The sequence below is a fragment of the Calonectris borealis genome, chromosome 23 (assembly GCF_964195595.1).
Source record: "Calonectris borealis chromosome 23, bCalBor7.hap1.2, whole genome shotgun sequence".
Lineage (NCBI taxonomy): Eukaryota > Metazoa > Chordata > Aves > Procellariiformes > Procellariidae > Calonectris > Calonectris borealis.
This window is the reverse complement of record NC_134334.1, coordinates 2422052-2435717: the sequence shown is the minus strand read 5'-3', so window position 1 is coordinate 2435717 and position 13666 is coordinate 2422052. Positions and strand designations below refer to the sequence as shown.

At 44.3% G+C, this 13666-nt stretch overlaps 1 protein-coding gene across 2 annotated transcripts in view; it reads left to right on the top strand.

Annotated features, from left to right (window-relative positions):
• Positions 1-4358: 4358 nt before the first annotated feature.
• The window catches only part of SKI (SKI proto-oncogene), a 118466-nt gene continuing 109158 nt past the window's right edge, over positions 4359-13666 (top strand). The window contains exons 1-2 of one of the 2 annotated variants that reach the window (XM_075172227.1): positions 4359-5813; positions 5924-6845. In XM_075172227.1, coding sequence (XP_075028328.1) covers positions 5934-6845 — 912 coding nt within the window. In that variant the 5' untranslated portion in view covers positions 4359-5813; positions 5924-5933. Of the gene's footprint in view, positions 5814-5836; positions 6846-13666 lie in introns of those variants that run through there. The other variant, XM_075172228.1, reaches the window with a different exon arrangement.

Sequence of the window (13666 nt, the reverse complement as noted above, 5' to 3'; positions counted from 1 at the left end):
CTTGTTTTTGCTGCTGTTTGAATCAGGCTAGAGACAGTAAGTGAAATGCTCTGCTGTTCTCCTGTTTTATCTGTTAGTAACTTTCTAAATGCTGAATGGCTTTATGGAGAGAAAATGGTCACTAAACCCTGAGCTCATTAGCTTATTGATCCAAATAGTGATGACTGATTTTCCTTATAGCTATAACACTGCAGTTAGATTCACGGAGGGTACCCTGGGAATGCCAGAAGAACTCAGGTTCAGTTCCAGCTCTGTTTCCCATGTGCTTTTTTGAGGGTGGAATTCCCTGCTGGAATGACCTCCCACTTATCCTGTTATCCAAGGTTATCTTAAGAAATCTTCACCAACTGCCAATTCATGTAACTCAGCAATTTCAGAAAGTTTTACATCTACCTATATACCACCTCCCCACTTACAGTCTCATAATTACCAATTTTGTTTTTACTGCTCCCAGAATAGATCTTGCCACTACTTGGAGCACAGTAAAAGCCTAAAATAACCTTATAAATGAGCTATTAGCAGGTAAATCAAACCTGTAACCAGTCTGTGTGAAGCGTAGTATAGGGGGTAGATTTTCAGGGCTGTGCAGCATCCCAAAGCTCATCTAGAGAATGGTAGGACTTGATAGGTAGTAAATACCATAGAAGTCCCAGCCACCACTCTGAGGTCTTTGGCCTGAAAGGCGTTGTGTAAATAGTTGATTTTTCCATTAATTAAAAAAAGAGAACATTTTTGTTGATGTGAGTCCATTGCTGACCGTCTCAGACAGTGAAATTTTTTGTTTGGTTCATCTCAAATATGACTGATTCATGAATTTTTTTTTTTCTGGTGACTTTTTAGGTGTTTTAAAATTCACTTCAGTACATATCTAAGAGAAATAGGTGTAAAAAATTGTAGTCTCTTTAAAAATAAACATTTTGAAATTTGTTTTAGCCAAAAAGATAAGAAGTTGGTACACATTTGTGAAATAACTTTCTTTAAGCGGAATCTGTATGTTGATGAAAAAATTGAAATATTTTATTGAAAAAGACTGCCGGACTCTCAGATATGTGTTTTTCAACAAAGAGTTTGAAACCTTATTCTGCAGGTTCTGGATAGTTTGGCATTCCCCATTTTCACTGTAAGGGAAATGATCAATGAAAATGATGACGTTTAGCAGATGGTCTCTAAAGGAAAGAAGGGAAGGAAATATCCTGGTCTTGCAGAAATTGTTTTACTTTAGTACCGGAATGTCTAAAGTAAATTAGAAATGAACATGTATGATACAAACATGGAGAAATTAGATGTTTGCTGCTGTAAAGAATTTACGGTCTAACATGAGTTACAGTAGGAATTTTGATGTGTCACATTTGCAGCCACGCTTTTATTTTTCACTTACTTTCCTTCTTCACAATCTTCACAATAGGCCCTTCCCAAACATTTTGTCAAATAGCTGCAATATGCAGCACAGTCCTTGATAATCCCCAGTTCTTCCTGACTAAGCAGGCATCTAAAACCAGAGGGGGACTGGGGTGAATTCATTTAGAATATACTTTTCATAAGCCTATATAAACATATGCATAAACATAATACCCTCCACCTAGGAAATGTGTAAAAGGTGGGACACGATACTTGTGAGAGGCACCGAGTTCTGCAAATGAAGGCGATGGGGAGGGAAACAAATTGCCTGTTAAATATGGAAAATGGAGTCTGCTTTTTGTTCTGGGCCTTTGGAATCTGTGGGTGGATTGGAACTGGCAGGCAGGGAGCGAACACCCACCCACCATAGGGCTGTGTGGTTCAGAAGTTTACAAGAGTGTTTGTGTTCCAGGAGCTGTTGGCCTTGAAGCCAATGGAGAGGGGGAGGAGAAGAGGGAGAGAGTGAGAAAAACACTGTGGTGTTAGGGCCCTTCCTCCGAGATATTTTTCCCCTCTCCTTTCTCCAGCTAGAGGGCTTTGGAACTGGAGCAAGACAAACAGTTACTGGGGAAAAGATTAATATGATTTTAAGATGCGCAGCGCTCACGGTCCGTCATCGGGGAGGCAGAGAGCTCAGAAGCCACTGCCACCTTAATCCCAAAACAGCTCTTGTCGCTCCCCCTTCTCCTGCCCTGCTGCTGTTTACTTCTGCAGAGTCTGTGGGATATAAAGAAATGGAAGTTTTTCTGTATTGTTACTGCAGGAGTTGAAAATTGGTTTCTGCCCTGTCATGAATTTAGGTTCAGAAGCTGCCACTCTAATTGGTCACCATCTGGATATTGCAGATACAGAAACTGAGGCACAGAGAGACTAAACAACTTGCCCAAGGCAACAGGAAGTCTGTGGGAGATCTGGGAATAGACCCCAGATGTCCCGAGTTTTCTGTCTTAACCACAAGACCATCCTTCCTGTCTTTTTGGTAGTCCCCTCTGCTTCAGGAATTCCGTTTATGAATTCCACCCATAAACAGTCTGTTGCATGATCCAGTGATTTACTTGCATAAAAGAGCCACTTGGAATGGAAAACGGCGCCTCTCTTAAAATGAACTGCAGTTACTACTGTCCTTTCTTTCTCAGGGGTAAAGGAGAGGGAGTGCAGAAAAACCAGCTTCCAGAGCTAAGAAGTTTCTCCATTGCTATCCAAACTTCCCGCAAGCATTAATTTTGTTCTTTAAAAGAATCAGGAACTCCATACATGATGTTTGAGTATATCTGGCCATTTATATTTTAGTGAGTTTGAAGAAGAAAGAAGAAAAAAAAGACTGAAACTGCACTAAATCCAGCTAGGGAATTATTCTGCTGCTGTTCACCATTGTATCTGAGTACCTTCGATGACAGTCGGTTCGATTGCCACATCCCTAGTGGACTTCATTGTGTATCTGGTACTCCTCCCTTGCCATAGTCAGAACTTTTCCAAGATGAGGCTGAATGGTGGGAAGGGTTTTCTCTCTAATAAAGCACACCCTTCGGTTTGGAAATGATGGAGTATCATAGATGTCCTTCATATTATCAAAAGGTGCCATACATAATTTCTGAAGAATATTACTGAAAATTATTTTTAACTAAAACCTTTTAGATACCCCTGTTACTCAGTGAAGAATATTCTTAGCCCTGCTTTCTCTTAATGTGGTAACCTCTTTAGCATCAGTAATCAGCAAGGACTGTGTGTCCTAGATTGTGAGATCATGTCTTTAGACCTTGGTATTGTGGTAATATCTAAAAATTCCACTTGTGGATTAGTAAATCCATGTGCAATGCATTGTATGAACAGAAACTTAAAGGGTACTTCTTGCCACCAATGGCTTTCTGTGATAAAGCAATTTGGTAAAGATTCTCTTAAGTGTCTTCTCTCAGCACATGAAGACACAATCAATGTATTGTTTGTGTATTGAAGACTTGGACCGATGTATTTGGTTCTTGCCTTCTCTGAACTCCCCTTCAATACTTTAAGGCTTGATGTCCAAGTTCGATATGTGAGAGTAGGTTCCTCTCTGGAGAAATGCTGATTCAGTTGCAGGATCAAAGCTCTTTTGCAACGCTGTGACACCTCTTTCCTTTACTCTGAATGGGATTTCAGAATATAAAAATACAAATAAAATGTGAGAGCTTGCTGTGTTCCCTGCCCCATGACATTGATTCTGAGTAAATCATAACCTTTTTGTTTTCTGCTTGCTCTTTTAAACAGTGTTTGGATATTTGTCTATTTGTTCCTCTTCTTTTGTCCTGATCTACCTGTTTTTTCCGCTTTTATACTGAAATGGTAAACTCTTTCAGAGGACACTATCCGAATGCTCAGTTTCTGCGTCACTCAGTGTAGCAAGATTCTATACTATGAATAGTGCTTATAGTCACTGTTGCATTACAAATAACATTTTAACAATTGTATTGGTGTGAAACTGCTCTCCAGCCTTTTTTTGGCACACAGAATTGACAGAGTGCGGAGATAACAGACGTAGCCTTTTAAGCTTGTTTCTTGTGTTTGTATTTAGCGCTGGTTGAAATCTTTTTTAGAATTCTAGTTATGCAGCCATGGAAAAAAGGGAGAAGCCAAATTTTTTGCTTTGAAATTTGATATTCATAGAGACTAGAGAGCCCCTCATTCCCGATTAGAATAATAAAATCATAATAAACGCCACAGCGCCGACGTGCAGCGGATGTCAGCACCTCTCTGGCATCTGCCGGGCCGGGGCCGCTGCCGGGCCGGGGCCGCTGCCGGGCCGGGGCCGCTGCCGGGCCGGGGCCGCTGCCGGGCCGGGGCCGCTGCCGGGGAACCCTCGGCGCGGAGCCACCGGCGCGCCTCGCTCGGTAGGGGGCGCTCGTCTCTGGGTCTGCGGTGGCGCGAGGTGCGTGCGGCCGCCGGCCGCGGCGATCCCCCGCCGCCTTGAGCGGCAGCAGAGGTTTCGAGTCGCCCGCGTTTGCGACGAATGTGGGTTTTCTTGCCCCATTCTGCGTTACTCCCTCAGTGAGGGCGTGGGTGGCTCACCTGCCTCCTGCACACCTGTGTTACGGTTGTGCCTCACGCTCCCTCCACGTGTGAGCTGGGCGTGTGACATGTGTGCCGAGAGCAGGGAACGCCTGTGCGCGTAGCGCTGGGTAAATTCGGTGCGTGGCTCGCCGCGTTGAGCATCTGAGGGTGTGCTATCGGGCTGTGCTGTTTTCGGCCATAAATTGTGTTTGTACGCGTGCGATTTCTGCTCATAGAGAGGGGCGTGTGCTCAAAGTTGAACTTAGGCGTTGTAAGCAGGTTTTGCGACGGACAGGTTTTTTGTGGTATGCTTGCGCTTTGCGTGCGTGCGAGCGTGAGGCAGACGCGTTTTCGCTTGCTCCCTTCTTACCGCTGTCCAGAGAGAAAGCGGCGAGAGGAAAAAGCCCTGCCCTACCGCCCCTCCTTTGCGGCGCGGCGGTCTGTGAACCCAGCAGTTTACCCTCCCTCCCCGGCGCTGCCGCCCGGGGCCGTGCTGCGCGCCTGCCTGTGCAGAAGCTCAGCGCAGAGCGGAGGGGGGAGGCGGCCGCTGTTCCTGGAAGAGCCCGGCCTGGGGAGTTGGTCACATTCTTGGCTGGGATTCAATGACTGAGGCAGACACCAACAAACAGAGGGGGGGAGGAGGAGGAGGAGGAGGAGGAGGGAGGGAGGCTGAGCCAGCCTGCATTAGCTCAGCTCTCAGGCACTCTCAGTCTCTGCTGGAAAGAGGAGCTGGGAGGATGTGCGCTCTGTTACCGCGGCTCCCCACGGCACGCCGAGAAGACCGAGAGAAATAAGGGAAGAAAGGCGACCCGAGAGACGAGGAGTCCTCCCAGATCAAGCCGAGGGACCACGCGGGGGAAGGGAGCCTGCTTATCGCCCGTCCGAAGCCCCCGCGCCGTTTTGGAAGTGCCAGAGATTTGGGCCTTTTCCTTTTTTTCTGCGTTGTTCCCTTCCACAGACCAAGCTTTCCTCCTCCTCCTGCTTTTTACTTTCCTCCCCCGCGCCTTCCTTTCGGTGGATATGGACAGAAGGGTGATTACTGCAGAGAAGCAGCAGCTGCCAGAACATATTTGAGCCCCCGGTGCTCGGAGCGTGGCACAGACTTTTTGTATTTCTGTGGGTGGCGTGTGTGTGTGAGTGAGTGTGTGTGGTGGAGGTGTGGGAGGCGGGATTGGTTTGCCTGGGGGATTGGCTGAGGGGGTGAGTGTTCGGATGAAGACCTCTTTTTGCCGTGACTCTGTGCTCCATCGGGGCAGCTTGGAGACTTGGAGGTTTTGAAATTGTAACGAACCAAGAGAAAAGAAAGAAGAGAGAGACACGCATACAAAAGGATTTATTTCCTATTCGTTAGTGGATTGTTAAACCTGAGTGGGAAGGAGAAAGAAACAAGGGTGGGTTGTTTTATTTTGTTCGTAATTTTTTTCCTAAAAAAAATCCCTTAAGTGGATTTGTACCAGGGTGGAAGATAACTGGGGATTTTTGTTGTTTGTTTTGGGAATAGAAACTAAAAAATGGAGACTGTAAGTAGAAGCAGCTTCCAGCCTCATCCAGGACTGCAGAAGACCTTGGAACAGTTTCATCTGAGCTCTATGAGCTCCCTGGGTGGCCCTGCTGCTTTCTCAGCACGATGGGCACAGGAGATGTACAAGAAAGACAATGGCAAAGACCCAGCAGAACCTGTACTGCATCTGCCCCCTATCCAGCCTCCTCCGGTAATGCCTGGTCCCTTCTTCATGCCCTCGGACAGATCCACAGAGAGGTGCGAGACCATCCTGGAAGGGGAAACCATCTCCTGCTTCGTGGTGGGTGGAGAAAAGCGGCTTTGCTTGCCCCAGATCCTGAACTCGGTGCTCAGGGACTTCTCCCTGCAGCAGATTAATTCGGTTTGTGATGAGCTACATATTTACTGCTCCAGATGCACTGCTGACCAGCTGGAAATCCTCAAAGTCATGGGCATCCTGCCCTTCTCTGCTCCTTCCTGCGGGCTTATTACTAAAACTGATGCTGAGAGGCTTTGTAACGCCTTGCTTTATGGTGGCACCTATCCTCCCCACTGCAAGAAGGAATTCTCTAGCACAATTGAGCTGGAGCTTACAGAGAAGAGCTTCAAGGTGTATCATGAGTGCTTTGGGAAGTGTAAGGGACTCTTGGTGCCAGAGCTTTACAGTAACCCCAGTGCAGCCTGCATCCAGTGCTTGGACTGCAGGCTTATGTACCCACCTCACAAATTTGTGGTCCACTCTCACAAATCTCTGGAAAACAGGACTTGCCACTGGGGCTTTGACTCTGCAAACTGGAGATCCTATATCCTCCTCAGCCAGGATTACACTGGGAAAGAGGAGAAAGCTAGACTGGGCCAGCTCTTAGATGAAATGAAAGAAAAATTTGACTATAACAACAAATACAAGAGGAAAGCCCCCAGGGTAAGTGATGCCTTTAATTTTAAAGGGGGTGGGGGGAGAAGGAGAAAAGGAGTTTTCTATAATTTCGGTAACATCCACTGATACACCCAATTTGTTACCAGCTGCTTTTCCTTTGAGTCATTTAGCAGTCTAATCGTGTTCTTAATTCTCACCACGTGTGTGTTAATGTAGCTGAGCAGTGTTTGAGATGGCACCTTTTTTTCTCCAGTTATGTTCTGAACACGCTGGTTGGAGTTTGTTTAAATTATATATGTGTGTTTGCATATCTTAATGTACATGGAACCTGATCTTTGAAACCCATCACACTACCCCAGACTTTAGCAGGAAGTATGTGATTTCAGGTCTTAAGAGCGTCAGTTAGGGATCAAGACAAGGAAGAAGCCAGAAAAAACTAACAGTTACTGATCGCTCCAGACGCAAATATATACAATTTTCTGCTCAACTGCATGCCGCCAGGGATGGAGGTGGGGGCTAAATTGTCTAAAGGCTTGTATTGGAATAAAATGTGGCTGCTAAGAAAAAATCCTGACAGTGATGCAGGTTACTGGTGTTCAGATTAAGTGCGCGGAACGTGAATGGAGAAGTCCCTGCTTCTAGAGTATCCTTGTGGAGTCTGAATCTCCCCACCAGGCAGGCTATTGTATATTGGATTATGTATATGTTCAGTAAATGAATCTGTCTAGGGCCAGCTGCAGGAGCTTCTTAAGGTATGCCATGCCGTGCTGAGCCAGACAGCTAAAGCACATTTTTTTTAGGTGTCTTTTGTTTTTCTTTCAGTCTGAGCTGCCTTTAGATCCCAGAATCCCTGGTGTGTGGGTGGGAGGCTGCCTTGGCATCTGGCACCAGTCCTGATCCATGGGCAGCAGTGCCACAAGGCCTTGAGAACTTGCTTGCAGACACCGGGATGTCTGGCTCGCTGGCGACGGTGCAGTTGGCTCTGGGATGAGCAATTCGCTTCCTGCTCCTTCCCCCCCCCAATGTGAGGTTAAAGCAAACTCTCGCCTACTGAGTTTTACACTGCCGGTTTCTTGGTTGGATTCTGCCTCATCTGTCAGACATTTCCGAACTTTTCTTTGGTTTTATGTGTCTGGAGTGGAAAGGCAATGATGCAAGCCTCAAAAAGAGAAGCAACGTTTAAAGCCCACTGAGAATGTTCAGTTTAATTCTTGATTAACTTACCAAATACTTGTTTAAAGGGGCAGACAGACACTCAGACTTAAATAGAGCTTTTATTTCTAAAAAAAGCAACAAAAATACCCAAATAAAACCCAGGGTTTTTAAAATACCCTGCGCAAACAATGCAGTAATTCCTATGGCTAGCCTAAGAGGCCTGGTTAACCCATTTGATTGGCCTCCGCGTTTTTTGGTTAAGGAGCAGAGTCTCACTCGTTCAAGTTCCAGTTTCTCTCCTGGTCTTGTGCTTAGCCCCCCTTTCAATCCTGTCCTCACCCCTCCTTTTCCTCCCGCTGGAGTGTCAGAACCGCTGTGACAAAGCTAGGCTGTAATGAGCCACATTATCTCCGTGGTTGGAGGTGGATGTGTTTTTAATGGCTTGTCTATTCTCTGTCAGTCATGTGCTAAGGTGGAATGGTGGGATAGATGTATATGAATGTCTGTGAGAGGAGAATACGGCTCTGAAAGTGGAAGCATTTTTCATGTTGGGAAATGACTTTTCTAGGGCATGCTTTGTTTGGGAAGCAAAATTAAGAAATCTCCACATTCGTGCTCCAGAAAGGTACTGTGTCCCTAGCTTGGTCATTTCCAGAGTTTAATTAAAATGAATGTTAGTGGAGATGTGCTTTCTTTTTCTTACAAGGCTTTTATGGCATTCTATTCAATTGTATGATTTATCCAACACCCCAGGTAAGGTTGCAGGTGGAGAACAAGAAAAGACCACTAAATCTTGGCTTTGCCTGACTTTTTTGGTGACCCTTTAATAGGTTCTGGTTCAGAACATGGCAAAATCCAATATCTGCATGCAGCACAGCACTTCTTGCAGAGTGAATTCAAGATACCTAATCGTGGATGCCAAAAATCATGTAAGGAAATCGTGGTCATCTATTTCTCAGAAAATTTTGCCAAAACTCCGTCATCATAAAATGTTAAGTGTCCTGCATAGGTTCATTTAGGAGGCGGCAAGGAGTTTGATGGGGAAGAACAGAGTGGTAAGTGTGTGCTCAGATGATGGGGTAGAGAAAGAAGAACGCTTTATCATACATCCTAGGCAGAACTGGGCTTAAGTTTCAAGGCTTTTGAGCTGCCTTCGGGGCTCTCCTATTAATGTGGTGCAGTCTTGAGGAGACCCTGACAGTGCTGGCAGAGTTTTGTATGCTTACCTTCCTTTTTCTGAAGTCTTTTTCCATTGGGCTTAGCCAACGGATATCATATGCTAAGGTCATTTGTGTTGTAGCAGTGTGTGTAGATAATTATGGAGAGATTTAATCAGGCTCTAAGATTGGTAGACTGTGGCCAGGGGCAAGTAACATTGGAGTAAAGTTTAGATGCCTGGTAAGGAAATGAAAGGATGGTCCCATGTCTGCGTCTGTGTGTTCGTGTTAATTACTGTCAGTCTGTGTGGGTTTTGTGTGTCTGTTGGGCTCTGTGTCTGTCTGTCTCTGTGGATGAAAGGGTGAAGCATATGTGTCTTTGTGGTGGTCTTCCTTTTTGATGTAGATCTCTGCATTGCTTTGTTCTATTTTATACAGAGGTGTTTGTGTGTGTTGTGTGCCATAATCTGCTCTGTCAGATATTCCGTCTTCTACTTTCAAGAGTGGGGTTTTTATCAGTTTCCCAATTTATTTATTTATGTATGTGTGTGTACACATTGCTTTGTGTGTTGTGTTTTCCCTGGGGCTCTGTTAGTATGTTGGTAGCATGAGATGCGTATGACCATTTTTATGGCTGTTTAAGCAGCAGTGGGTTTTTTGACCTTTTTGTGTGTCTTCATGAGGTTTTTGTGATGAGGTATGTAGATTTCTGCCAGCACAGCTCTGCCTTTTAAGGGTCTGACTTAAATGGAGGAGCTGGGTTGGCACAAGCCTCCGTTGCAGATTCAGCATACTGGCAAAACTGCCTTTTTTTCCTGTCTCTTCCCCCCCCCCTTCCCTTTTTTTCCTTCGTGTGGTTTTAAAGCATTGGTACAAGGCATAGCTTTACCTAGATACTTCATTCCCAACATATATTTCTATATGCATCAAGTATCCATTGTGCATATCTATCCGTCTATATTGAGAGGTGGATACATACATGCAGATATATTGTCTCTCAGTCAGCCTGGTTGGTTGAACAAGATGCGTGTTGCCTGGTCTTGCCACTTGCAGAAGAAGCTTTTGTCTAGATCTGTATGAAGTCAGCAAAGGGTCCTAACCAAAAACTGGAGGGAGCTGTCACGATTGGAGCCCCCACTACAGCAGGAACCATGGAGGCCTCAGCTACTTTCCTTACCCTCTTCTAAAATTTTGATTTTTATATCTTTCCTGTTCATCCTTGGATGAGTGATTGACCTCCCATAAGCTTCTTCACCTTCCTGCCACTTCCCAAAGCTTTTTCTTTTCTTAAGCCATATGATAACTTCTCATTTTCCTTTGTTTGTGTCCTTCACTGGGTTTTCTACCTTCTCGCATGCTCATGCAACTTTTTTTTCTGCTTTGTTTTCTCTCTGGTCTTTCAGAGTCTCCATGCACCAACATGGCTTTTACTTGAGTGGGTGTCCTGTCTCCCTACCTGTCTCTCACTTCATCCACCATTACTGGCATGGAGCACAACGATTACATTCTGGGGTATTTCTAGAAATTTAAAATGTGAATAACCTGACAGGGTTACAAAACAGGGTCCTAGAAATCCATCATCAGTGCCAAAGCCTTTTTCTTGAGCTCAGCAGGTGGTGCATGTTTAGTGTTCACTTGCTGGTATAGATATGGCCTTAGCGTGTCTCTCACGCTGTCTTTCCACTTCTGTGTGACAGACAGCTTTCTGCTTTCTTAACATCAGTATGCCTCCACTATGATGGAATTAGTTCAAAAAGCAGGCCTGAAGGCTTTGTTGGTTGCTATTTCCAGCAAAGGAGAGTGGGTTCGACTCTCTCTTTTGAAGCCTTTTTTTCTTTTTTAAATACTGAACCGAGCAACGTTTGACAGTGCTTTCGTATTTCCTACCTGTGTGCCAGACATCTGTACCTTTAGCAAAACTGTATGTGATCAGATGCTAAGAGAATAAGAGAGCTTTCCTTGCACACGTGTGAACACACCCACACACGCTAGCACTGCCGTGTTCCCACGGTTCAAGTCTCAGCAGCACTTCTATGAAGTAGCTGGAAGCTAGAAGCAGCATTCTGGGTACTGACACACAAATGAGCACGTAAGGCCTCCCACTTTATTTCACAATGCCTACCAACCCAGTGCTGCCACAACATGCAGCTTTCTCAGCTGGAGTAAGGTTTAACCAGGTCAAGTGTGCACCAAATCAAAGAACAAAAATTGCTGAAAGTGGAATAGTGCAGTACTGACTGATTTGTAGGGTAGCTGTGGACTTTTAGGTGCTGCATGGTGCTGTGCTGTGCTTTATGGCCACCTGAAATGCTGCAGTAGTAGAGCTAGAATGTCTATCTTCCTCTTCCTGTATGCTAAAGTCCTGCCTCCTGGCAGTAGTAATCTTCTTTATTTGTTAATAGTATATATCCTATGGTAGGTATAGCAGAGAGATTCTGATCTTATTCACAGGCAGTGGTGTTCAGCCCACTGGATGGATTTATTCTTTTTGGTACAAACTGACTTGATAAATACTCTTGGAAAATTTTGCCTGAGAACTGAGGGTTCAATTGTTTTTCCATGGAGCAATGAAGTCATTTGTTCTCTTACCTGATGTTCAGGAATTACATTAGAGATTCTCCAGTAAAAATGTTGAAGTCCCTAAAACAAAAGTGTTGAAGTCTTGAGGCAGTAGTTTAGTTCAGAATCCTTTTACAGCTTAAAAGTTGAACTTCAAAAACGATACCACACTTAAACAAAATCCGTGTACCTGAGATGTCAGTGTTTAAGCAGACATCAGCATTTTTTTCCCAAGCGTGCAAACACTTTTACAGATGTTGTAGATCGAGAACAAAGAAGCAGGTACGTGCATGTGTGTTAGACAAAGAATATGCTGCAAATAATGATCTAATGATGTTGAGTCAACTATGGCTCTCTGTTGCCCCAGAATAGTTCCTAAATTCCTGAATTCAGTCCTCTTGAATTAGGGAGGGAATTATGTGCAATCTCTTCTTTTGAAAATCACTGCCTAAAATATTTAAACATCTGCCTCTCCCTTCATTGTCTGGACTGTCTCACTTGCCTCTCCATTTCTGTGGTTTCGGGCTTGGGCGTATGTTCTGCCCAAACAGTAGCACGCTTTGAAGATGCATGTAAACACAGTTTACTTTTTGGATGTGTTAGGAGCCTAGCACCTGGTCTCTCTGCCAGGATGTGAACGTGGTTATCACTAACTCGAGCTGACTGACCAATGAGGGTGTGTTTTCACTTGCTGAGAGGCGCGTTTAGATCAGTGTTGTAAAAGCATCTGGAGGCGTCTGTATGAGGCTGCTCGGAGCATGTCTAGACAACGCAGCGGTTAAAATTCTGGCAGCTGCTTGTATCGTATCTACACCTTCCTTGATTCTCAACACTGCTAGAGTGGGGGGAACTTTGGGGCTACATCTAGGTGGTTGAGCCCAAGCAAGATTTGGGTATGTAAAGAGATGCATTGTCCATTCTTATTGAAAACTCATGTTATTTTTGTCTATTAGCGAAGTTATTTTGCCAAAGTTAAGGGGTTTGAATGGTATTGACTACAGAAGGAGTGGGCTGGCTCTCTGTCACTGGTGATAGCGGATGATTGGAACTTACGTTGCTGGCTTAGCTGGCCAAACGGCTTTGCCATCGCACAAAGAATTGTGTCTCAATGTGCGCAGTACTTAGATCCGGAAAATTTTTTCATTCTAATGTTTTTTTTTTAAAAAAAAAAGTGAACTTTGACCTTGACACTGTAACTCTTATTTAGAGGGAACTGTCATGGAACAGTTATGCTAAATCCAACAGGGAGTTCTTGGAAAGAAATTGGAGCTTAGGCAAAAGTAACTTAGGCTGAATTGTAGAGAATTTATCGATAGAATACTGCTAATTACTAGGCTAATCTATTTTAGCTGAGTAGCCATAGAGCACTTAATTCAAATTGATCTTCATATACAGGAAGCATTTCTTTAAAATGTAATATAACTTGTTTTTGTTTTAAATTTGTCAATTATAGTATGTGTGTTAATGATACATTTTATTAGATAATATCTGATTTGTTTGCATATGTTTTCTGAATCTGGGTAATATACATTAATAAATATGCAGCACTTTTTAAAATGCTATTCTGCTCTCAGTCTCTAATACAGTCAGTATGTGTTCTTGGAAAATAATTACAGAGAAGCAAGTTTGCTCTGAAAAGATGTGCTCTGGTCCCTTACCTTCCTCATTTACACCTTGCGTAGTCTTGTATGTCTTTTACATTTCATTGTCAGTGTGGAGATTCAAACTCAGATTATTACTGAAATCACCTGTTCCCCTATCTTCTGGAACATACGAGGTCAATTTGAAGGTTTGGGGCTTTGGGGCTAGTTCTACAGTTCTCACTGAAGCAATCAGCCGGCATAGTAATTGGAACCAGTTCACCCACAAACCACAGAAGACTTGTATATGTATCAGACTTCTTCCTGTGTGTTGACTGGCAGTACTTGCAGTCATAGAATAGAGGGACAGATTCCGAACCAGAATATACTGGTGTCAAGACAAAGCAGCTTCACT